At 38.2% G+C, this 23,717-nt stretch overlaps 1 protein-coding gene across 5 annotated transcripts in view; it reads left to right on the top strand.

Annotated features, from left to right (window-relative positions):
* Positions 1-23,717, top strand: part of MAST4 (microtubule associated serine/threonine kinase family member 4) — a 568,007-nt gene that overhangs the window by 513,162 nt on the left and 31,128 nt on the right. For all 5 annotated transcript variants that reach the window (XM_065873943.1, XM_065873944.1, XM_065873945.1 and 2 more), the window contains 8 exons: positions 2,012-2,113; positions 4,550-4,682; positions 8,376-8,443; positions 11,267-11,352; positions 17,743-17,951; positions 19,738-19,876; positions 21,232-21,364; positions 22,228-22,393. In XM_065873943.1, the coding sequence (XP_065730015.1) occupies positions 2,012-2,113; positions 4,550-4,682; positions 8,376-8,443; positions 11,267-11,352; positions 17,743-17,951; positions 19,738-19,876; positions 21,232-21,364; positions 22,228-22,393 (1,036 nt within the window). The remainder of the gene's footprint in view (positions 1-2,011; positions 2,114-4,549; positions 4,683-8,375; positions 8,444-11,266; positions 11,353-17,742; positions 17,952-19,737; positions 19,877-21,231; positions 21,365-22,227; positions 22,394-23,717) is intronic.

Consider the following 23,717-nt stretch of genomic DNA (forward strand, 5'->3'; position numbering starts at 1 on the left):
GGTCTAGGTCAATTCCAGAGGAACGCTTTTATGTCTCCATTCTTTTTTTCACTTAGGTGTATTTAGCCAAAGAAAATAAAATGCACAGGAAGCTATAACCTACTCTCAAATCTTAGTCTCCGTGTTTTCTATACTGACCAACACTTAAAGTACAAACACAGGGAATCCAGAAATGCTGGAGCTTGCTGCCGGCAACCACTAAACTATTTCTCTTCTCTTGCTGAGTGTGTGGTTTTGTTTGGTGTTGTTTTAACAAAGTTCCCATCTCCCCTATTGATAGTAGACAAAATATTATTTGTGTTAGTATAACTCATTGTATGTTTTGGCTTTGGTTGCGGCTGATAATTCTCAGAAGTAAGAAGTTGGAATGAACTGATTATTTTTACAATTTTTGAAATGGAATTTGTATAATCTGAGCTATTTTTAATTTTTTAAGATATAAAGTTCTTGTTTCTCCTTGAAGAGACCACCAAAACATGTTTAGGCTTTTTAGGTTTTCTTTATATTCCTTAATTTATAAAGCAGTAATTATTATAGTAAGAGGATTGTCAGTCCAGAAGTTAGGTGGGTTTTTTTGGCTTCATCTTTAAGATTTTCTGTTTAGTTTTGATTAAGGATAAACTATAAAGAAGACATATAACCTTATTTCTTGGCATTCACTGTATCTTCCTAAACCCGTTTTTGTTACAAAACAAAAAATGAAAAGAAAACTTAAAGACAGTTTAAATATTATGTATGTCTCCTCGTATGTGTCCTGACATCCTTACTGGTTACTAGAACCTATAGTTATAGTTAACACTTGGCTGTCTTTAAACACATTCTATTCTACGGTTATTCACCAGTGGTCATTTTCTCTGTGTTTTTTCTTTTAAATGTTAGCTTTTTGGCTTTTCCTGTATATGGTTTCTCTACCTACATTTTGGAAAGTTGCCTTTGATTTAATGACTTAAATTTAGTAAACATACTACTCCTAAGTACAATCATTTTTCATAGATTTGGTCTGACATTTCTTTTTATGGGCAGGCTAGTTCTTGTCAGAATAAAGCACCTTCAAGAATGATTTTAAATGTTTATTACCATATCTATGAAATTATGTTCTATTGCACCAACATCACCTTGATACTTTTTTTTAATCCTTGAAGGAAAGCAAATCATAAAAATTAAGAAAGCGTGAAAGTGAGCACGTGTAGAAGTTTATATTTAAACTTTTAAAACTTTGGTTTTATATCTGCCTTCATACAGATTTACCTCATTTCTTCAAAAAATATTGAAAATTAAAATGACTGTTAATAAACTAAGTTCTGTCCTCAGGATATCTTTTGTGCTTAGATTTCACATGTTAGGCAACATGTAAAAGAAAATTTTAGAAGATTTTGAGTCAGTTAAGTTTTACTGAGTTGAGTATCTAGGTATTATTTATTCATTATGTGAAATCAAATTCATATGTATGTATCCAAGTATAAACAGTATTCACCTAACATTTGAAATAAGCAGTGTACAACTTCTTACATATTATGAAATAACTAACTTACAGGCTAATAGTGTTGTATATATAAAACATATTTCGTGAATGTGTTAAATGCCCAGGTTAACAGAATCAGTCCTTCACTATGTTAGCCATTTCATACACTTAAGAAGTTACATCTGGAAAATCAAGGTTCCTCATCGGCTGCCCACTCTACTCGTACCATGTACTCAATGTGTCATGAACTTTTAATGTGTACTTCACTCACGGTTCCCATTGAGAGCCCTAATATTTGATTTTTAACACAGAGAATAAATCAAAGTTTTACAATTAAAATTTAGCTGATAGAGCCATTTTGTAGATATAGACGTTTAATAGTGTCCATTTATGTAGAGATAATGTCTGCTTCTCAATCTTTTACAAGTATTTTCTAAGTCGCTTAATTTTTGGATATTTGCAGCTATCTAATTAGTATGCTTTGTTGATTTTCTTTCCCATTTAGTGGAGCAGCTCTGTCTCATCATTCTTTTCATTGCTTCCTCATAGGCTCATGATCGTTCAGAAAGTGGAGAATTGGCATTTATTAAACAGCTAGTTCGAAAGATCCTAATTGTTATTGCCCGTCCTGCTCGGTTATTAGAGTGCCTGGTGAGTTGCCCCTCGAGGTGGTTTTGTTATTTACTGTTAACTGTGGGAAAGCAGGGACCACCAGAAAGCTCCAATTGCATTTGGCTTCAAAGAGCTAAATAGAAAGAGTCAAGAGAAACAGCGACACGTGAATGTTGATGACAACAGCCGTGTGTGCTTTTTCTTGTCTGGTTTTCAGTAAAAGTTCTAGCACTTGTGTTGTGTTAAGAGATAGTCATATCACAGTCTGGTCAAACCTAAAAAATGATCATGAAATAAGGTGCTTGACTTTATCTCAGCATAATTTCTATGTTGTAGCTCACTTAGAACACTCTCTGTACCCCACTTTTTTGGAGGTGCCAAGATGAAGAGAGAGGGAAATCAGAGATACGATATACGGTGACCTGTGGTTATAATTGTTACTTTTAAAATGTGGCATGTTCGAAATAAGTGCTAGTCAGCAGTCCATTCGGAGAATACAGTATGGCCTTATCCAGACCTAAAGGAATGAGACTTTCCAAGATTAGTTTGTTTTATCAGTTATACTTTCTTTAGTCAGTGACCATTTTCCTGTTTTAAAATCTTTGCTTTATTTTATGTAATTTTGATTGAGATTTCAGTCAACACTGAACAAAGACGAAGCTTCGAACATAAGAATAGTTTTATGGGGCTTAATGTAGTGTCAAAACTCACTTTTGAGTTTCGCTAATAGTTATTTATAACACCGAGTACAATACAGCTTTTCAGAATTTTACGTACACATATGTACAGACATGGTGATTATTGCTTTGGTTTTGCTCTTATTTTAATTAAGATTCATAGTTTTCTATAACAGTGAAATGTTTATAGCCCCGTAAACATATACCTGTGCATAGTGAGATGTGGTGGAAGGTGAGTCTGGAGGAGAAAGGTAGGTGTGTGGTGGAGGAAGGCTTTCCATCAATGGCCGGGACCCTTGGAATCACAGAATCAAAAGCATCATTCAGCAGTGAGTGTCTCTGGAAGGATAAAGGGAAAGAAGAATACTCAGGATGCCTCTGGGGAGGAGAACTGTGTGACTGGCAGATACAGGCAGAAGTCTGAGTTTTTCCTGTTCTTCCTGTTGTACCTTTTGAATTATGCACCACAGGCTTGTACTCCCCTGCAGTTGTTCAATTTGGAGGAAAATACCATTTAGCATCAAAACTTGCTTCTCTGGACAGCAGCAGACATGCTAAGAGAGATGTTGCCCTGAAAGGGGAAATGACTTTTTTTTTTTTACAGTAACCACTCTTAATCAGAAGAGAAACAGTTAAAGTACATGTAGCCTATCAAAGATAGAAACAAGTGAGCTTAGAAGTAGATCTGAAGATGTTGCTGCTTTCCATGATGTTTAAAGCTAAAATGAAACTGGAGTTTGAGAGTTTTAGGGAATGTTTCCCCCGACCAGTCATCTTAGGCCTGTAGTCCCAGGCTTGCCTTGTCTCTGGTTGTAGTTTTATGTAAAGGGTGCTGAGCGTGGACAATGGTTTGGCTTTACTCTGTTTGTAGCATGCTTTTTCATATGGCCTTTAGAAATACTTGAGTAATTCTCAGGCGAAATACTTGAGTAATTCTCAGGTGAAATACTGAGATTCCACAGTTGCCTATATGGGGCACTAATCAAAATGAGAAAAATTCTGGGAGTGGGAGGATCTAGGAAATCTAACTGAAAACAGTAACTGTGCTTTAAATCTATAATTGTTTACAACACATAAATCCGCGGCATACATCTAGAGTGATGTGATCCTAAGATCCTTATTACATACTAGAAGCAACAGACAACAAAATAAAATAAAATACTTAGGAAAAACGTGTTCCCAAATTTTTACTGAAGACAGAGGTAACTGGAGTTACTAATTTCATATTTTTCTTTCTTAATGTTCATATTATGTGAATATTAATAACTTAATTTTAGAGCTCGGTGATAAAATTTGGGGATTTTTCTTTCTCATATTTTTGGACACCTCTGTACCAAGGGAGTTTCCTACAAAACCTTTGAGAAAAATGCATCCTAACATTATTTCTCTTGTGGCTATTTGTATAGAGAGAGAAACTGAATCTTCTGGGTGAGATTCACAGATTTTTAAAACTTTACTAAAAAGGCACAATTAAAAATTCCGACCTGTTCATTTTCAATAAGATAGATATCTTAAGTGGAGCCTAGTACCTTCAAAGTCACATTACAAGGAAGTTGGAAATGGAAATTATCTTTGGGTTACCAAGTACTGAAATGTATTGTCTTAGAATATGATTAGGCTTTGAATATGAACTGAAAATTATATGCTTTTTAAATGAAGTAATCCATCTGCCTTCTTTCTGTATAAATAACTTATTACCATGTATATCCAGCAAGTTTACTGTGAATGTGGTTTATGTAATAAAACCGCAGACAATTTTGGCTCGAAGAAGTATCCATCTCTGTTTGTCTTCTGCTAGGAATTTGATCCTGAAGAATTTTACTACCTATTGGAAGCAGCAGAAGGCCATGCAAAAGAAGGACAGGGTATTAAAACTGACATTCCCAGGTACATCATTAGCCAGCTGGGTCTCAATAAAGATCCTCTGGAAGGTGAGTACCCTGATTGGGCTAAACTTTTACTTGCTCAGGTACCGTGGCCTCATGGAAAAACTTAGTGGCAAGTCTTTATTTTTTCCTCATGTTTTGGCTTTATCTTTTGAAAAGGCCAAATTTGGGGACCAACTGTGATTTAAAGGAAAGAACTATATGTTGAATTTTGTGTTTAACTAGAGTAGGGAAGAGACCTTGAAATCCTAGAGTCTTATCAGCCTAACAATTCCAGAGCATCCAAGAAGGGTTTAGATTTCCATCTTCTCTGGGGGTATTTTTTCTCTTGCAGAGCTCCTTTGGATTCTTCTCAAGGGTGCACATTTTGAAAATATTGGTAAATGAATTAATTACATTTAATTTAAAAGTGACATTTAAATGTAATTTGGGAGTCAGGTAACTGATAACTGATGATTAAATCAGGTTCAGTGTTCGTAAATCTATTTTTACTTACTTGTCTCAAAAAGGTATGAAAAATAGTAATATACTGGAGAGCCAGTTGGGGGGAAATGTTTTTTAGAACTTATACAAGGATTCCTGGTTGATTCAAATAAAAAAAAAAAAAATAGGTCTAATGCTATTAAATGCAGAGAAGAGGAAGCACCCTGTTCGTGATTTTTTTTCAAATCTGATATTGGGAAACCACTCCTTCCACCACCTTTTCCTGTTCATTATTGTTTGGGATTGTCATTTAAAACACTTAGGTTATATACTGCCTGAAAAGACTCAAAAGCAATCATAGACTCCTTTATTCAAAATTGTCTTCCTGGGTCATTAAGTTGAATTTGCAAAGTGTTATATGCTAAGTTGTTTGTGATCATGCTAACTGTTGGCAGATATTTTCCCATCTACAGCCAGGGAACCTGCTGCTCTCTGCCTGCTCTCCTATTTCCTCTGCTTTATTTGCTCTTACGGCCATCGAATCTTTGCTTCCAGTGAAATGATGCATGCGTTACCGGGAGATAATGCCAGATAAATTTATACTGTACTGAAAGCAGTACCACAACAGATTCATCACTTATCAGAGTCTGGTGGCTGCTTTTCTGAAAAGTTCCCTGGGGAGAGATTTTTTCCCCATAGCTTTTAAATTACCATCTTTACCTTTTTGAATCATGAGTCTTCAGAAATGGTTTAAATCACTGAAATAAAAAGGGCAGATGTTTAATGGTATTTAGATGAGTTTTAAAAATCTCTTCAGGCATTACAAAATGATGCCTTAGCTTCCTGTTTCAGAAGCTGACTCTTGGTTCCATTCCATTACTACCCACTGCTTACAAATACTATGTATTTCCCAGATAATAGTTATTTAGCAGGAACTCTATTTAAAACAGAACCATCTTTTAATTTGTTTTTTTATGAAAGTAATTGGAGTGGGGGAGACTGTCAAAGTATATTATAGTGACTCTTCACGCCGGCAGTTAGTTGTGTCAACCTTTGAATCGTAGACTGAGTAAGCTCTTCACAGTTTTCTTACCTGGTAGTAAATATCATTGTAGGCTGAACCTTTGGTAGGTGAATAATCTGAGGCCCATTTATATGCCTTTATTGTCTTTAAAACACTTTAATAGTGATTTTTGACAAGTTTCATGTTTAATTCTACCAGTCTATCACTGGGAGTTGTTTTTAACTTTTAACACTTAATTTTCTTGATTCAGATCTGAGGGTAATTTTTAATCTGTTTGCTCTAATCACTTAAAATGTGATTATTGCAAACGCTGATCTACACTTGTTTCCCTTCTTGTCATCATGGACACCAGCAGACCTAAAGCCTGACATTTGAAGGTTAAGAGTGGGACTCTGGAATGGGACTACCCAGAGCGTCAGTGCAGACTGTGTGACCTTGATCACACTGTGATGACCTTCTTTGTGCCTCAGTGTTTTCCGTAAAAACTGGATAATGGTACCTATTCATAGGGTTGTTTTTAGGATTATATGAGTGCACCTAAGATGTAATAATGCTTAATAAATAAATAATAGTAGAATTGCCCCTTTGAGCCCCTGCAACTGAATACATTATAGTCTATCTCCTAGTCTATAAATCTAAAGTGCTAGTCACATAGGACGTTGAGGTCATTTGAATGACACCAAGAAAGCACACAGTGTGTACTGAGCTCATTTTTTAATTCCCGAACTTCCTCTGTAAGTAAACTGGGATAGTGTCAATCTCCAGTTATTTTAGTTTCTGGAGTTCATTTTTCTCTAAAGACAACACTCCATTGTTGCTTTGCTTCATGTGTTTTATGTGTAATCTCTCCCAAAAAAGGATGATTATATTTATAAGAACATGAATACATAAAATTCTGAGAGCCTAAGAAATAATATTAGATGCACACAAAAATATGTAACTAAAAACTATAACTTTTTTTTTTTTTTGCGGTACGCGGGCCTCTCACTGTTGTGGCCTCTCCCGTTGTGGAGCACAGGCTCCGGAAGCGCAGGCTCAGCGGCCATGGCTCACGGGCCCAGCCGCTCCGCGGCATGTGGGATCTTCCCGGACCGGGGCACGAACCCGCGTCCCCTGCATCAGCAGGCGGACTCTCAATCACTGCGCCACCAGGGAAGCCCAAAACTATAACTTTTTATTATACACGTTTGATTTTCAAAAATTAGAAAATTCAAATTACCTGTGATCCTACTACCACTTAGCGATAACCCCCTTTTAAAGTTTTGGAGAAAATTTTTTCATGTTCTTTTTTTTAATAAAACATGTTTTGGTTTTTCTTAAGTGTGCATTGTTTGATAAAAATCAAAATGAACGGTAAAATAAATTAGGTTTTCTCATTTACTAATATAGACTTAAGGATGCATTCCAATGTAGGCTGAGCAATGAAATGCTTTGTCTCTTAACTAGACCACGAGGGTAGAATTTAGGCTGGCGTCAAGCATGTGGCATCCAGCCTAGTACTGACTACTTTACATGATATAATTAATGGTAATAAATAACAATCAACACTCAGCGAGCACTTAATTTTTGTTAGTCAACATGCTAAGAGCTTTACATGCGTTATCACATGTGATACTCATAAAGAACTCCAAGAGATGAACAATATTGTTCCCATCTTACAGAGGAAGAACCCAAGGTTAAAAAGCCACCAGTAAGTGCTCTTAGTGGTGGCAACTCGAGTCTTTTCAACTCCAAACTCCTCTTAACAACTACTATTGCTTCCTTTCTGAAAAGTTGTGGATTCTTATGTACTAGGAGGGCTGGCTCTCAGTGGACGTGAAGGAATGGAGCAAGGGATGCTCATGACAACTTGGGACTCATCTCTGAGCTGTAGTCAGTGCATCTCCGATGCCTGTCAGGGCCTGGGAAACTTGCCTCTCTTGAGTAGCTGATTACAAGCATAATCACTGAGCCCCCAAACCCTTTCCAAGCTGTGGTGATTGTGTCAGCCAGTGAATCCTGCTACCATGAGCAGAGACCCAGCTCTAAGTAGCTGTGTCTATGTGTTCATAAGAAATGGAGTTCTAGGAAAAAGGGCATGAAATGAACAATTTCAAAATATCAATATCAGTCGTTGGTTCTTGCCATGTTGGAATTAAGATTTTCTCATGTGTACATTGGAGTATAGAGTAAATTCTTCTTTTTTTAATATGGGAGAAATTGTGCTTCCTTTGTTTTAGCATAGTACTCTTGTCTAGTTACAATTGTCCTATTTCTCTTAAACTTAGCTTGTTTTTTTTTTTTTAATTTAGAAATGGCTCAGCTGGGAAACTATGATAGTGGGACAGCAGAAACACCAGAAACAGATGAATCAGTGAGAGTAAGTATCTTTCTTGATGAAACATGATGTTGGTTTTTCTGTTTATTAGCATGTGGAGATTTTGGCTGTGTTAATTACTTTATTTGTTCAACACATATTTATTGTGCTTCTATATGCAAGGCACCAGGCATACAGTTTTAGCCCCTCTCTTCAAAGAGAAACAAATTAATAAAGAGAAATCATGCACAAAAAATCAAAATGAGAAACTTGAGTAAGATCTGTAAAGAAAAAGGGCCATGTGCTCCTGGAACATAACATTAAAGAGAGATTTACCAGTCCAGAAAGATCTCCTAAGGAAAGGACACTGGAGATGTGAGAACTTACTAGGATGAGAAGAGGCAGAGGGAACATTCCAGGCCAAGAGACCATCATGTGATACAAGGGAGAGAGTATATCTGAAGGCTTAAGAGTGAGGGAGACCATGCAGCCTAGAGAGCTCGGGTAAAAACTGGACACAGATGTGCTTGCTGCTCATCTTTGTCAAATTGTTTCTTTCAAAGAACGGTGGGGGGGCTTCCCTGGTGGTGCGGTGGTTGAGAGTCCGCCTGCCGATTCAGGGGACACGGGTTCGTGCCCCGGTCCGGGGAGATCCCACATGCCGCAGAGCGGCTGGGCCCATGAGCCATGGCCGCTGAGCCTGCGCGTCCGGAGCCTGTGCTCCGCGACGGGAGAGGCCACAACAGTGAGAGGCCCGCGTACCGCAAAAAAAAAAATAAAAACGAAAACAAAGAACAGTGGGAAGCTGATGAACTGTGGAGGAAATGGATGTGTGTGGAGGATGAGGGGGCGTAGATAGGGAGATGACCCAAACAGAGTAACAACATGAAAAAAAATCACACTGATTGCAGTGTAGGAAGTAGATGAGGTGAGGAAAGCCAGCTGGAGTGACCCTGGGGAGGCCATTTGAAAGTCTGCAGCAGTGACACAGATGAGAGGTCCTGGATGCTGGTGCCATTCTTCCTAATTGTGAATAGCAGAAGAGGAACCAGGATGAACCACCCCCAGCGTCGGGGGGTGGTCAGGAAAGAGGGGCAGCTGTGTAGCCTGGGGGCTTAAAAATCCAGGCTCTGGAGTCAGGTTTCCAGATTTCAAAGCTGGCTTCACTTCTTACTAGCTTGGGGAAAAGAAAAATCTCTCTGTGCCTCAGTTTCCTCAAGTGTAAAACAGATATAAAAGATTAAATAAGGGGCTTCCGTGGTGGCGCAGTGGTTGAGAGTCCGCCTGCCGATGCAGGGAACACGGGTTCGTGCTCCGGTCCGGGAAGATCCCACATGCCGCGGAGCGGCTGGGCTCGTGAGCCATGGCCGCTGAGCCTGCGCGTCCGGAGCCTGTACTCTGCAACGGGAGAGGCCACAACAGTGAGAGGCCCGTGAACCCAAAAAAAAAAAAAAAAAAGCTTAAATAAGGTAGTCTGTGTAAAATGGTTAGGACCGCTTCACATATGCTAAATAAATGATAGCTGTTTTTGTTAGTTTCATCATAACTGCCATAATTTTGAATGAGCTTAAGCTGAAGTTCCTTTGAGACATCCAAGGAGAGCCATCGAGCAGTCAATGGTATATAAGGTGTGGGATCTTCCGGCCCTCAGAGGGAGAGTTTTTGGTGGATGGTCTAGGTGACTTAGGAGTCATCCATAGACATAGGTAAGGTCACTCAGGTGAGGAGGAGTTAATGAGACAAGAGGGCTGGTTCAGGGCCTTGTAGCTGGAGCTGTGGAGGGTAGTTGGAGCTGGGTGGCTGAGCAAGTAAGGGGTCCCAGTCTTGGATTATGTTTTCTGAGGTGGGGTGTTGGCAGGTGATGAGTAGACCCAGGTCCTATGGCCAGAGGCCAAGGAGAAACAGAAAGGAGCTGGTTGAATTGAGGAGGTCAGGTAGCCCAGAGGCCAGGTCGTTGGCTGAGTTATCTGTGTAGATACGGAAGTCACTCAGGATGGTGAGAGAATGCAGGCACTGAGGACAGTGGGAAGCTCGGTCTAAATCTTCCAGAGGTGGTGGGGCAGCCGAGTGGGCGGGTGCCAGCACTGAGTGGGGGAGGATGGCATATACCTCAGAGTCATGGGGTTTCTTCCAAAATTATGGGAAGGGGATTCTGGTCTCTGTGGAGGGAGCAGAACGACTCTTAACCCTCTCTCAGTGCTAAGATACATGGGGCATGAGAAAATTTTGTAAAACAAAACAAAACAAAACTTTGTTTATTCGTGTCCTTTGAACTAAGCTTTTTAAAGAGCTATCTTTTTGAAAATTGGTGTCTAAACTATGGTAAGTAAGACTTACGGTGGATGGAAGTAAAGAAAGACAGGCATGCTCTGCCTGGCTGTCTCATCTGTTGCCAACTACCTTTTCCAAACAGGAAAGGTTGCCACAGGAATGAAATGGACATGCCCTGGTCAGTGGCAGAGAGGCCACGTGATCCACCAACCCGTAGAGGGCCACTCCAGCCCATTCTTTTCTGATTGGCTGAAACTAGAATTAAGATTTGGCATTTTGGACTTAAATCTTAAAACTTTAAAAGACTAGGGTGAGGCTCACCTGAATGGTTTACAGAGGTAAATTAAAAATCAGGAATTTTCAAAAACGTGGTGCCTCTATCTCCTGGAAATGGTGTTCACTTAAATGAAACTGAGCCAGTCATGAGGAGTAGTTTATCAGCACTGCTGTGGAAAATTGAGCTTTAAAGCCGTCCGCCAGGTTCCTTTGGCTAGAATACTGCACTTTAACATATTAAACAATAGAGCATGCAATTCAAATATTAGTTATTTTACTGCTAAAATCATTTTCTTAAATTCTGAGCTATTTTTTTAACATCCATATTTTGTCTCCAAGAGCTCTAATGCTTCCCTGAAACTTCGAAGGAAACCTCGGGAAAGTGATTTTGAGACGATTAAATTGATTAGCAATGGAGCCTATGGGTGAGTAATTCAGGAAAACTCTCTATTATATTTTAACACACCTGAGAAATATATTCTTCACATTGATCTTATGCCAAACAGATGTTGTTGGGGACTTGAGTTTTCAGATCACCGCTCCTTCATTGATGGGTATCAGGTGAAGCCCAAATCATTTTTCATTGGATACCCAATCAGAAAACATTTCAAGTGACCTGGGGGTTATTTTAGAGCATGGGGGAGGAAGACTTTAGAAAGTAAAAATTTCTAAAGGGAAAATTTTTGTATATGCCTGTTTTTATGTAGATACACATACACATCTGGATATATATATGTATCTGAATATATACAAATTCATTTATAGCATTTCTACTTGAGAATTAGCCAGTACTTCCTGTCTGACCAGCAGTCAACCTTGGGAGAGTAGTACTTTAATAAGAAGGCTGATTGAAAATTTAAAGCAACACACTTCTTTTAGTCTTTATATAACACCAGGATTTTTTTTTTTTTCAATTGAACTCTATGCTATAGTCTGACCACATTAGTGGAGCCCCTTCCTTGGTTCATTTTTATAGATACACGGTTTCCCTCTCAGGGCATAAGGTCAATACTGACAAGATCCCTCTGAGTTACTAATAGTTTGGAAGAGTAATTAATACACCAACTATGTCCTGATCCATTTTAGACAGCCCAGAACTCTAGTTTAATTAAGTATTAATCCCAATTCCATCCGTAGGTGGACAGCAATAAACAATCCCGTAGACATTTATTGCCATTTATAACACACACAGCAGATGAGATAGAATCGATTTTTGTTACGCCACAAGGGATGTTTCTCCTTATGGTGTTTTTTTCACCTCTAATATTTTCCACACCATTAACTTAGTGAAGAACTTAAATATTTGTGAGTGCCTTCTATGCTCCACTGATTTGTTTTCAGGATTATGTCAAATGGCATATTTCCTGATGTGGCTTATAAATGCTTTCCGATGTTTTATTTTTACAATATTCTATTTCTTTTGAGGAGCTCACTGAAACTCTTCTACCTGAGAAGATTGTTTTAGCATGCAGTTGTTTGTGGGTTTTGTTTATATATTATTGGCTTTTAGTCCTTTTTAGTTCTGGAGATCATCTGAGGATTTCTTGTTTGATTAGGGAAAAGACTGAACTTTGATTTAAGGGATCTGTGGGTTTGAGCACTGCTGAATTTTATTGCCTGTGGAATTCTGGCATAGGATTTTCTGTGAAGCACCACTTTTATAAAATTTGGGCATATATCTTAGCAGTATTTGGAGTTCTAATTGGTTGAGTAAACTCATTTGTAGTGCAAATTAAACCACCGTATAGTAGATGAGGTATATCACACTTTGGGGAATGCTTGGGAATATACAAGAAGTTAAACGAGCTGTGAATCAGTAAACACCCAGGACGGAGGCCAAGTCATTAATGGGCTTACAAGCTGCCTGTGGGAGCCTCTGCCGATCAGCCAAAAACTTTTTTTTTCTCTTTTGCTCTTCTCCAAGTTAATCTCTCATTACATTTCTGACAGATTTCCTCTACAATTTAATTATTTTTCACTTAAAATTTGAATGGAGCTACGCCCATTGGCCCACCTGATCAGGATGCTGATAGCGGGCTTCTGTGAATTGGCTGAACAGATGGATCACGTAGGTCCATGAATTGGAGCCGTTCGAGGCTTTCTTGGGCATCCCTGTAACCGAGTCCCTCGCTCACATCAGTGACTTAGAGCGACACCCATTCTGTGACTTTTCAAATACTGGTTATGCTAGAAACTAACCCTTTCATTCGATAGAGCTATATAACACGTCATGGTTTTTTCAACATCCTACTTAGTGACAATATAAAGCCAATTTGCCAATTTGAGAAGCACCCAATTTCCTTCTCTGTTTAACAGGTTTCAGATCCTGACTGGCAGTTGTACCTCCCTTCATGCCAACTTAGCACTTTGTAGAAAGCGAACACCTACTGTGTGCCAGGCACTGGACTAGTCTCTTTATTCTCTTTATTTGTTCTCTTCTCGCAAGCCCTTGTGAGGCGTTGATGTTACTTCCACTTAGATGTGGAGAAAGAGGCTCCCAAGCCTGGTCACACATACTCTGACTGCAAGCAGAGCTCTTTTCTCCCTCTGAATATCGTTTATAACTTTTAGCCATCTTAATTAGGGTATAGAAATCCTTCTTCCATTGAGCGCTTCCACCTAGATTTTTAAATAACAATTTCGAATGTTTTCGAAGTAGAAGAATAAGATTGACCTGAAATTTTCTAAAGTAAGAAAGCTAAATTTGAGAGGCACGATGATTCTTCCCCACTTCACATTGCTTTCTAGTCTTGCTGCCCTTTCTGCTTTTTTTTAACCCTCAAAGGACAGGGTCATTTACCTGAGAGACAGACTGACGGATGCTCCCTCTTGATAGCCTTTCCCCTCAGCTTCCCCCTAACACTTGCACTCTCCTTCCCACATGCAGATCTGCTCACCGGGATTCATGTGTCAGGCTCTCAGATTCATGCATAATTTTATATGTATGAGATGTTCACACTCCCAATAGGACTGATTCATTCTGCTCTAGATCCTGCCTGCTTCCGATTCCATTTCTCCCTTCCCCCGCCTCAGTTCTGCATGAGTGGAGTGATGCTTGGCTCCGCTGGCTGCCCCTCCCCATGCATCACCTCCCGCCCTTGGATCTTCCTATTTCACAGGGCCGGTCAGTGTAGGAAAAGAGACACAGAAGCCTTTTCAAGGGAAGCAACCCTTGAGGCCAGAAAACAGAGAAATGGGGGCCAAATTAGTTCAGTCTAGTTTTATAACCTTGGGCAGTTTGCAGCTCTGCTTAGCAGTGTTAGATGTCTGTCTGTCCCGCTCTGTTTCTCTGTCTCTCTCTCTTTTTCAGCCTCTCCCTCCCCCTCTCTCTCTCCCTCTGCTTCACCCTCTGCTGACTTGAGTAGATTTAGAACAGCGATTTATAAGGATGGAGGAAAGGAGTATGTGAGAGACAACACGTATTACTGAATAAACACATTTCAGCATTAGAAATAATATTTCCAAAGCAGTACAGAAATGTAAAAACATAACATAAACAAAACAAACAAAAATGCAGCTACAGGGAATTCTAATTAGGTCTGGTTGACTTTTGCAACTTGATCGAGATACGTTTCTCCTGAGGAAATGGTATCTCAAGCTACCTATAGGATTAATTTCAACTGGTTTAGGTAAATTTCCCTAAGGATTACCTGATTATTTTAAGTACAAAAGCAAGGGAAAACAGAAAGTCAAATCAAATTTTATGAATTGAAAATCTAAGAATAAATATTGAAGGCCTTTTTACACAGTACCTAGTGTAGGTACTGGTCAAATTGGGTCTGAGGTATCTTTCTCTTTTGTTCTTTCATAAAATCATGTACAACCCTATTCTTTTTCCTTCACTTCCTGTTGTTCTCAAACATTGAGGAGCAGTTATTTATGTAAGAAATGGTGGAGCTTGGTTGAAAATCAAAATGGCAGCCTACTGATAGTCTAAAAGTGAAGTTAACAGTATCATATGTCTGGAGGTCCTCAGCCCTAAACTTACTCAATATTAAATATTGAAAGAAGTGATAGAAAGTGAGCTGTATTCCAGTTGACTCTCAAGAATAGGCAAGTGCTTATATAAAGATACTGGCTTTTTCCTTTTAACATTTTCAATTCTAAAGTTCATTTTGAAAAACAGATTCTGTATCTCAAGAATCCCTCTTCATGACAGTATCTGCCAATGCATGTCTCATATATGTAAGGGGAGGCCAAGTTCTTTTCTGTGCTCCCTTTGAATCTCTCTGTCCTGCTATCAGCTTCTGATTAGGAGCAGCTCAAGTGTCTTTGGATCTTGATTTTATCCAATCAGTGATTGGAAAAAGAAAAAAATTGTCGTAGCCTTTAATCTGATTCAGAAAGAATGAGTAGTTGGTAAATGAAAAAGTTCAAGTAGGAAATCACCAAAAAATGATATGTACTTTAAACATTTTAATTTAACCTAAATATATGTAAATTGACTAGCCTTTCGATGTAAACCCTTTATAAGACAGCCAGTATAAACAATACTTATACAGTCATTCCTTGGTATCCAAGGGGTATTGGTTCCAAGACCCCCCTCAGATACCAAAATGCACAGATACTCCTGTCCCTTATATAAAATGGCGTCCTCTCATATATTTTAAATCATCTCTAGATTACTTATAATATCTAATACAATGGAAATGCTGCATAAATATCAATAGTTACCAGTGTGGCGAATTCGAGTTTTGCTTCATGCGGTTTTCTGGATTTTTTTGTTTGTTCGTTTTTAATACTTTTCAATCCTCAGTTGATTGAATCTGAGGGTGCAGAAGCCGTGGCTATGTAGGGCTGACTGTACTATGTTGTTTGTTTCACACTTTTAGCTTTTTTACAGGTGAAGCAAGGACTGGAAGCAATCCGCCTAGATTTTTATCATTTTCTCGACGTTTGGAATCTTCTCACTCACACTAAATCAATAGGAATTTTATTTAGTAACTCACATTTATCAGTGCTTTCCCAAGCATTCCACTCAGTTTTCTTATAAACAACAGTGCTTTCTCTTTTCACACTCGTGTTTCATCAGTTTAAATATTTGTTTAAATTACTCAGTCAGGATATCAAGCCTAGCCAGAACAGGTGTGGAAATTAACCCGGCTGGTGGGAGCCCAAAGTGTTTGGGAATCCTGAAGAGGATGCCTAGCCTCTGTGGAAAGCAGTAGGCACCCAGCCAGCCAGCTCCCTTGTCAGTTTGTTGTACAGTGGGAATAAGAGTACCAGGTTATTCCTAGAGTTCGTTCTGTGGAGTGTGGCTAAGACAGCTTTTTACTATCCAGGGAAGGAAGAACTAGAAGGCCAGAGAAAAGAGGAGAGAGAAAAAGCTGTAAAGATTAAAAAAAAAAGGAGTGTTTAAACAGAGACCCCACAAATGTGTGATTTTGTGAGTGAAGGGAAAAGATGGATACAATGAGAAGACAAAGACGTACACACTTCAAAGAAAGATGAATTCCTAGTTGAACGCTTAAGAGGAAAATGTGAATATTGGTTAAACTGAGATTGAATATACTTAAGATTTATGTAAGGGGATCACTCTGACATATTGGTCCAGCAGGAATATAGGGTGTCCTAGTCCCCTTCGAGTTCATTTTTTGGAGGCAATGAAAATCACTAGTGAAAAATGCATCTCAGATAACCCCTTGTTTAGGAAACAGACTACTGGATGTACTTTACTATGATTGATAGCTTTTCAGGTAAATTATTACTTAGTTGATCATTGCGTTTGTTTCAGGACAGCCTCGTACAACCTATTACACACTTCTAATGATGATAGCTCTTTAGGTAAATTATTAATTATTTGAGAATTGCCTAACCTGAGAGTTCAAACCTGTTGTCCCTTAATAATGAGATAAGTGAGGAGTAACTTATGAGAAAAGGAGCCCGTCCAAGACATTTTCTTTGTTGCTCATCATTTCCAGGTGGGGTTTGAAGGATCCTCCTCCGAATTACTTCTTTTCTCTACATCATTTGAAGCTTCAGGGAGTCCTTTGTCTTTACTCAGACAGAATTGGTTCTGTAGAGTATTTGGAAGAGACTTTTGGCAGAAATTCCATGCAGCCTGCTCACTTTACAGTAGAGTTGCCAGACACCTCAGATGTGGGTCACATGGACCAGAAATGCAGTGTACTCTGGACCCCCTTTTAGGGTGGGAATGCATTTCCTGTTGAAACAGGCATAGGTGTAACTCATGCCGAGGTCTGTAGTGAAGAAATATGCGACTCTTTGTAACAGGGAGGGCAGCCTCATATGACCTATTACATACTTCTTATTTATCTAGAAAGTTCATGGGAAGTAAATTACTCTCAAGTTGGAAGTCAGCTACTTTAAGAAGCTATAGTCTATGGTCCCTTTTTGTAGATCCCATGAGTATCATATAGAAAATTATTGCTTTAGTCAGTTGTGAAAAAATGCCTAATAGAGATCTAATTCTAGAAAGGATCTCGCTCAGAATATGTATGTACTTTTGTTCATTGTTTTCCTGTTTTAACTTATATGTTGGATTTTGTTCTGTTATAGAAAAACTGAACACAACAGCTAGCTATTGGAAAGTAGCTCACTCTGGAGACTGTCCATTTTCTTCAGTGAAATGAATTTGCCTTATGTGTGACCTGTAGCTTTTACTGAAAGAATTTTTTTTTAAAATCAATTAGCCAAAGGGCTTTGGCCTGGAATGGAATGTTTGTAGTTGCCAGCATAGCTTATGTGGGCTGAATCCCGGCTATCACGTGAATGTAAAAAAAAAAAAAAGTGGTGTACTGTACCCAGAAACATCCCCTCTTCCTTTGAACCCCAACTCTTGTGCTCCTTTTCAGGGCAGTCTATTTTGTTCGGCATAAGGAATCGCGGCAGAGGTTTGCCATGAAGAAGATTAATAAACAGAACCTCATCCTCCGAAACCAGATCCAGCAGGCCTTTGTGGAACGGGATATCCTGACTTTTGCAGAAAACCCTTTTGTTGTCAGCATGTATTGCTCCTTTGAGACCAGGCGCCACTTGTGCATGGTCATGGAATATGTCGAAGGTGAGTCACTCTGACACAGAGAACATGACACCTGTACCCAGAAACCACTGGCTCCTTTGTGCAGCTGATGCTTTCTGTACTTGTGCCATACAATGGTTGTATCCACGTAGGAACCAAGGCCAGGCAATTAGATGGCTGTCTTCCCAGTCATTATCTTCCCATAATTGCTTGTAAAGGGCCAGCTCTACTATAACAAAGGGAAAATTAGTGCTATTTGGAAAAAGGTTGTTTTCCCTTTTTAATAGCTTTTCATCCTAAGCACCTCCTCTCAATTGGTCATTAAAGTTAGAATATAGGTGATGGGATTTTTCCTACTTATTTTTATCACATATCATAAAAACATTCATTACAATGGATCTTCTTAAGGAAAATATTAAAAATATATCCTTTTTGGTGTATGGTACGAAATTAATGGTGAGTTAGGAGAAAGATACATTCAAGAAAATCTAACTTCTAATCTAAAAAAATAATATGAATCAACTTATTTACAAAAGAGAAATAGATTCACAGACATAGAAACCAAACTTATGGTTATAAAGGGGAAAGGGGGGGTATAAATTAGGACTATGGGATTAACAGATAGACACCACTATGTATAAAATAGATAAACAGCAAGGATTTAGTGTACAGCACATGGAACTATATTCAGTATCTTGTAATAACCTATAACGGGAAAGAGTCTGAAACTGTATACCTGAAACTAACACAATATTATAAATCAACTATAGTTTAATTTAAAAAAACTCACTTTTTTTTCTTTTGGAAGTTTGTGGTCTACCTTTTAAATGTTCCAAGTAATCTTATTTCCGTCAACTTTACATGAAATTTTTGAGTGTTTCCATAGCCATGACTTACTGACATAAATAAAGCTAATAAAATGAATAGATAAGCAAGGGCCAAAACAATTTTCTTTTTTTAAAAAATTTTAGTTTATTTATTTTTTTATACAGCAGGTTCTTATTAGTTATCTCTTTTATACATATTAGTGTATCTATGTCAATCCTAGTCTCCAAAACAATTTTCAAAGCATCTAATTTAAGCCCTTGTGATTGTTTGAACAGAATCCCAAAACTTGTAACTTAACGAACCGTTAAATATCGTTTTCATTTTGCAGATGAATGAACTGAAACCCAAGAAGGGGTTTCACCAGATATTTAGTGGTAGATACAGGACAAAAACATAACTTGCCTGATTTCCACCCATTGTTCTTTTCACCACACCAGTACTTTGCTTTATTAACTTTTGTTAGGGTTATTTTAACAACAATAATTAACGTTTATCACATGTTTAATATGTGTTGACAGCATCCTGAATTCTTTACACAGATTACCTCATTTAATCCTCACAATAAAAGGGATGACACTATTCATATCCTGATATTACAGCTGAAAGAACCAAGACCATCTTGCCTAAGATGTCCCCACCTGTAAGAGTCAGAGCCGGAATTTGAACTCAGGCAGCCTGATTCCAGAATCCATGTTTTAAAATGGTTTATTTTAAATCATCACGCTGTTCCTAAAACACGTCATCAGTTCTTCAACATTTAGTTTCACTTCAGGCCAAATCTGCTCTCTCATGAGCAGCGCTTCTTAAATAAAAGTCTATATTTTCTCCACACCACATCATAAGTAGAAACATGATTACTTAACACGGTCTCCACTTACGAACACGATCGACTATGTCTATGGATAGAGACCATTCTACTTGGAAATTCTGCAGTCTAAACTGGCGGTCTTTAATCCCAGCTGATACTATACCTGCTAAGTCTTTTTCTTGTGTATTATAGGAGGTGACTGTGCTACCTTAATGAAGAACATGGGTCCTCTCCCTGTTGATATGGCCAGGATGTACTTTGCTGAGACAGTCCTGGCCTTGGAATATCTACATAATTATGGAATTGTACATAGGGATTTGAAACCAGACAAGTATGTACACTGATGAAATATGTCTTTTTTTTCACACAATACAAGTGTTTATGTCTATAAAAATGTCTTCTTTTAATGCTGCTTTGTACATTTTTAAATTCTCCCATAATGTTCCAAAATGAGTTATTTTTAGCAGTATACATGATGATTTTTGTATAATCTTTTTAAAGGCTATGGTGTTTACAATAGCAGCTTATAAGAAACAAACAAACAAAAAAAGAGTATTAAGCCAGGGTTAGTTAATTTATTTTTAGTTTTTTTTATTATGTAAATAATAGGTACATAGAATGCTATGAGTTGTTTTCTGGATAGTTTCGGCGTTTAGAATGATACTTAGATAATTTTTTCTCCCCCAAGATGATATCCTTGATATTCTATTCTATTTTATTCACAATTTAGTTTTTTATTTAATTTTTAGTCTATGTGGAGTTCATTTTGGTGTCTGATTTGAGATACAGATAGACTATTTTTCCCCAAATGACTAGGTATTCATCGTGACACCATTTATTAAATGTTCCATGCTTTCTCCACTAATCTGAGACACCTCTAGAAGTATGTCTTATTAATATGTAGAGCTTTTAAGTGTGCCAAAATTTTATAAAATTAACTTACGCTCATTACAGAAAATTTGGGAAGTACAAAAAGAAAAAACTTCATTCACAACATTCCCAAACGAAGACAGCTATTAGAATTTTGGCATGCATCCTTCCAATAGCTTTATTTTTTTTAACTCCTCTACTCCTTTAATTTTTTAAATAATTAAAATTTTCTTTGCCACTTAAAATGAAAAAAAAATTAACTGTAAGTTCATAAAGCTTTCAAATGTGAATTCTTTGCATGTATAAGACATGTAGGTCTTGTGCTTAGTGAGTAGACACTTAAGTTCAAGCCAGAAGTTGAAATCTGAAACAATGCTACATTTTTCTTCCAGGTTCTTTATCTTTTGTCTCATTTGAATCACGGATTGGTTGTTTATGTTAGTTACTGATGTGTGACGTGGGATTATCAGTAGCCCTTTCTCAGCTCTTTTCTTATTCTGGAAATGGAAAGGTGTCAGAGTTCCATACTTGAATTTTTCTGAGAGCTTCAAGTTGTAAATGATGCTGTATGTGACATCTCCAAGGAAGATGGGCTGAGCCCGGTCTCTGGCCTCCCCCTTGTGGATTACTCTCAGCCGCCAGATACACATATTTAACATCTTTGTGTGACCTCATCTCTTTGCCGGCTGGGTTTTGTGATAAGATTGATACCTATATATTACACAGTCTTATCAATTCACAGTGGGAGGGAGAAAAGTAAAAACAAAAAATGAGCTTCAAAGTGAGTGTTGTGATATATGTCCTTCTGCTTCACAGTTTGCTGGTCACCTCCATGGGGCACATAAAGCTGACAGATTTTGGATTATCCAAGGTGGGGCTAATGAGCATGACTACCAATCTTTATGAGGGTCATATTGAGAAGGATGCTCGAGAGTTCCTGGACAAACAGGTAAGCTTGCGTGCTGTTTGGCTCCAGAGAGAAATACAAAGTGCAGTGTTGACAGTGGAATTCAGAATCAGCTCGCCTAGGCCATCTTGACATTAGTGCTGGGGCTTTAGATGTCTATATAAGCCTTACGTTTGATAAAGCGCAAATTGCTTCCATTTTTCTCCCTGGGCCTCTTTGAAATGTCAGTCCCTCCACATTCCTTCCTCGACATTATGGTCTATTAGTAAGACAAACGATCTAACTGTACACAAGTGAGAGTGTGAGAGAGACAAATGGAAAAACTGTTTTCGTAAGGAGTTCGGGAGTCTCAGTAGAGTCCTCATGAAACTCATGATGCGTTGTACAATCGCAGGTGCCGAACTCTGAGCCATGGCCCATTTCCCTTTAAGCATGCCTCATTACCGTGTGCCCACAATCTGTTCATTGTACAGTTACTTAAGGTGAACACATCTCAACTGTCAGGCTTTTATGAAGTAACCAGGATGTGAATATATTTCAGTCATATAAATACTAAAACTCTCTCTGATAGTGACAGACAAAAAAATGCAGTATTATTTTAAATCCAAGGATTACAAATGTTTTTGTAAAGTAAGTAAAACTACTCAAATTTGAAATTAGACATTACACACAGTTTCACATTAGAGCAGCATTTTAAACTTTGCTTTTTTTGGTGTTTTAAGTAATTCATTGCTTTTGGTATGATAGATACTGACTTAGAATCACTGTTCTTAAATTCTTTGTCCATGTGGTTCCATGTGGTTGAGCAGGTGCACTCTAGGCAAAATAATTGATATTTAGCCATCTTGCTCATTTTAATTCATGTCTAATATTCTAATTATTCTGATATTGCAATCATCTTTTAGGTCTGTGGCACACCTGAATACATTGCACCAGAAGTGATTCTGAGGCAGGGCTATGGGAAGCCGGTAGACTGGTGGGCCATGGGGATTATCCTCTATGAATTTCTGGTTGGATGCGTGCCATTCTTTGGGGACACTCCAGAAGAGCTATTTGGACAAGTCATCAGTGGTAAATATTGTCAGCAGTTATCTCTAAGCTGCTGTTGGGAAGCAGCTATTTAATGTAATTCTGGGGAGTATCACTGTTTTTACTAAAAAGTTAACCTTTATCAAAGGGTTTAGCCAACAAATTGAAAGAACTCACTCATCATAGCACATAACTGACTTTCACAATCTCAAGAGAGCAATTTGTGTTGGGAATTGATCTGGGGAAGTTTTGTTAACATGGAATTTGGAAATGTACTAGCAATGTGACCAATCTTTATGGTGTACTTTTTCCGCAAAAGAAATTGGCGTGGGATTTGCAAGTGATTTCACTGCTGTCCAGTCTTCCTTTCCATAGTGGGAAAGTTGCACCAGGGAATAAAAGGTTAACATGGGTAACATTTACACAAATGGGAAAAATGGCTATTAGCACAGTGAAGAAATTAACAAAAAGGTAATAAACCCTAAAACAAATGTCTACCAAATAATAAATAATGAGAATGGGGAGGAAGCAAATTTAATCCACAGATTGTTAATGATTTCATTGGTAGTTGTTATGGTGTAATGTTATTTCTTAACAGCTGTTCATCTTTCATTTAAATTCAGTAACCTTTAGATCTTAACCTGCAAGCTGACCCTAACTATTGTTGTGTGGCTTGTGGCAAAACTAAATGATAATTAAATAGGCTTTATTACTACCCTACCTGCTGTTTTTATAAATTTCCCTGGAGCAGAGATCAAAAAGGCCTCTCTTCCTCAAAGTCTGTCAGTCGTCACTCACATCTTCATCACCTACCTCTGGTCCATTCCGGACTGCGCTTAGAGTGTCCAACAGTGGAAATAGGGGGACCATTCCTTTTGGTATGAGGAGCCTCTTAATCACAGAATTATTTTCCATCATCGATTTTGCGAGCCAGGCATGTTTGTAAACTTTAACAAAGTAGATTTGTGAGTTGCCCGCAGTGTATAACCCTTTTATACAATATCTGAGCTCTTTATGGATTTATAACTAGGCAGTTTTCTGATATATCAAGGATGAATGGCAAGAGGAATCAACTGTTTAATTAACACAAGGAGCAAATGCTGGCTTTGTTCTGTCGATGCCTTATGGCTCAGACGCATATTCATGTTCTATTTTCCAAATCAGATTTGAACTGCAGCAGAGGAAGCTAGAGGCAAGCACATGCAGAAATAACTCATGTTTTTATTGCATTCCCACGCACACAAGCATGCACACCTATCTTCAGGCAAACGCCTTTAGAATGTAGAACATATTCTAATATTTATGACAGATTTTAAGTACTTCCATTCCTACAATTCCTTGGCGTTTTTTTTTTTTCTTCTTTTTC

Source organism: Phocoena phocoena, chromosome 3 (genome assembly GCF_963924675.1).
Source record: "Phocoena phocoena chromosome 3, mPhoPho1.1, whole genome shotgun sequence".
Lineage (NCBI taxonomy): Eukaryota > Metazoa > Chordata > Mammalia > Artiodactyla > Phocoenidae > Phocoena > Phocoena phocoena.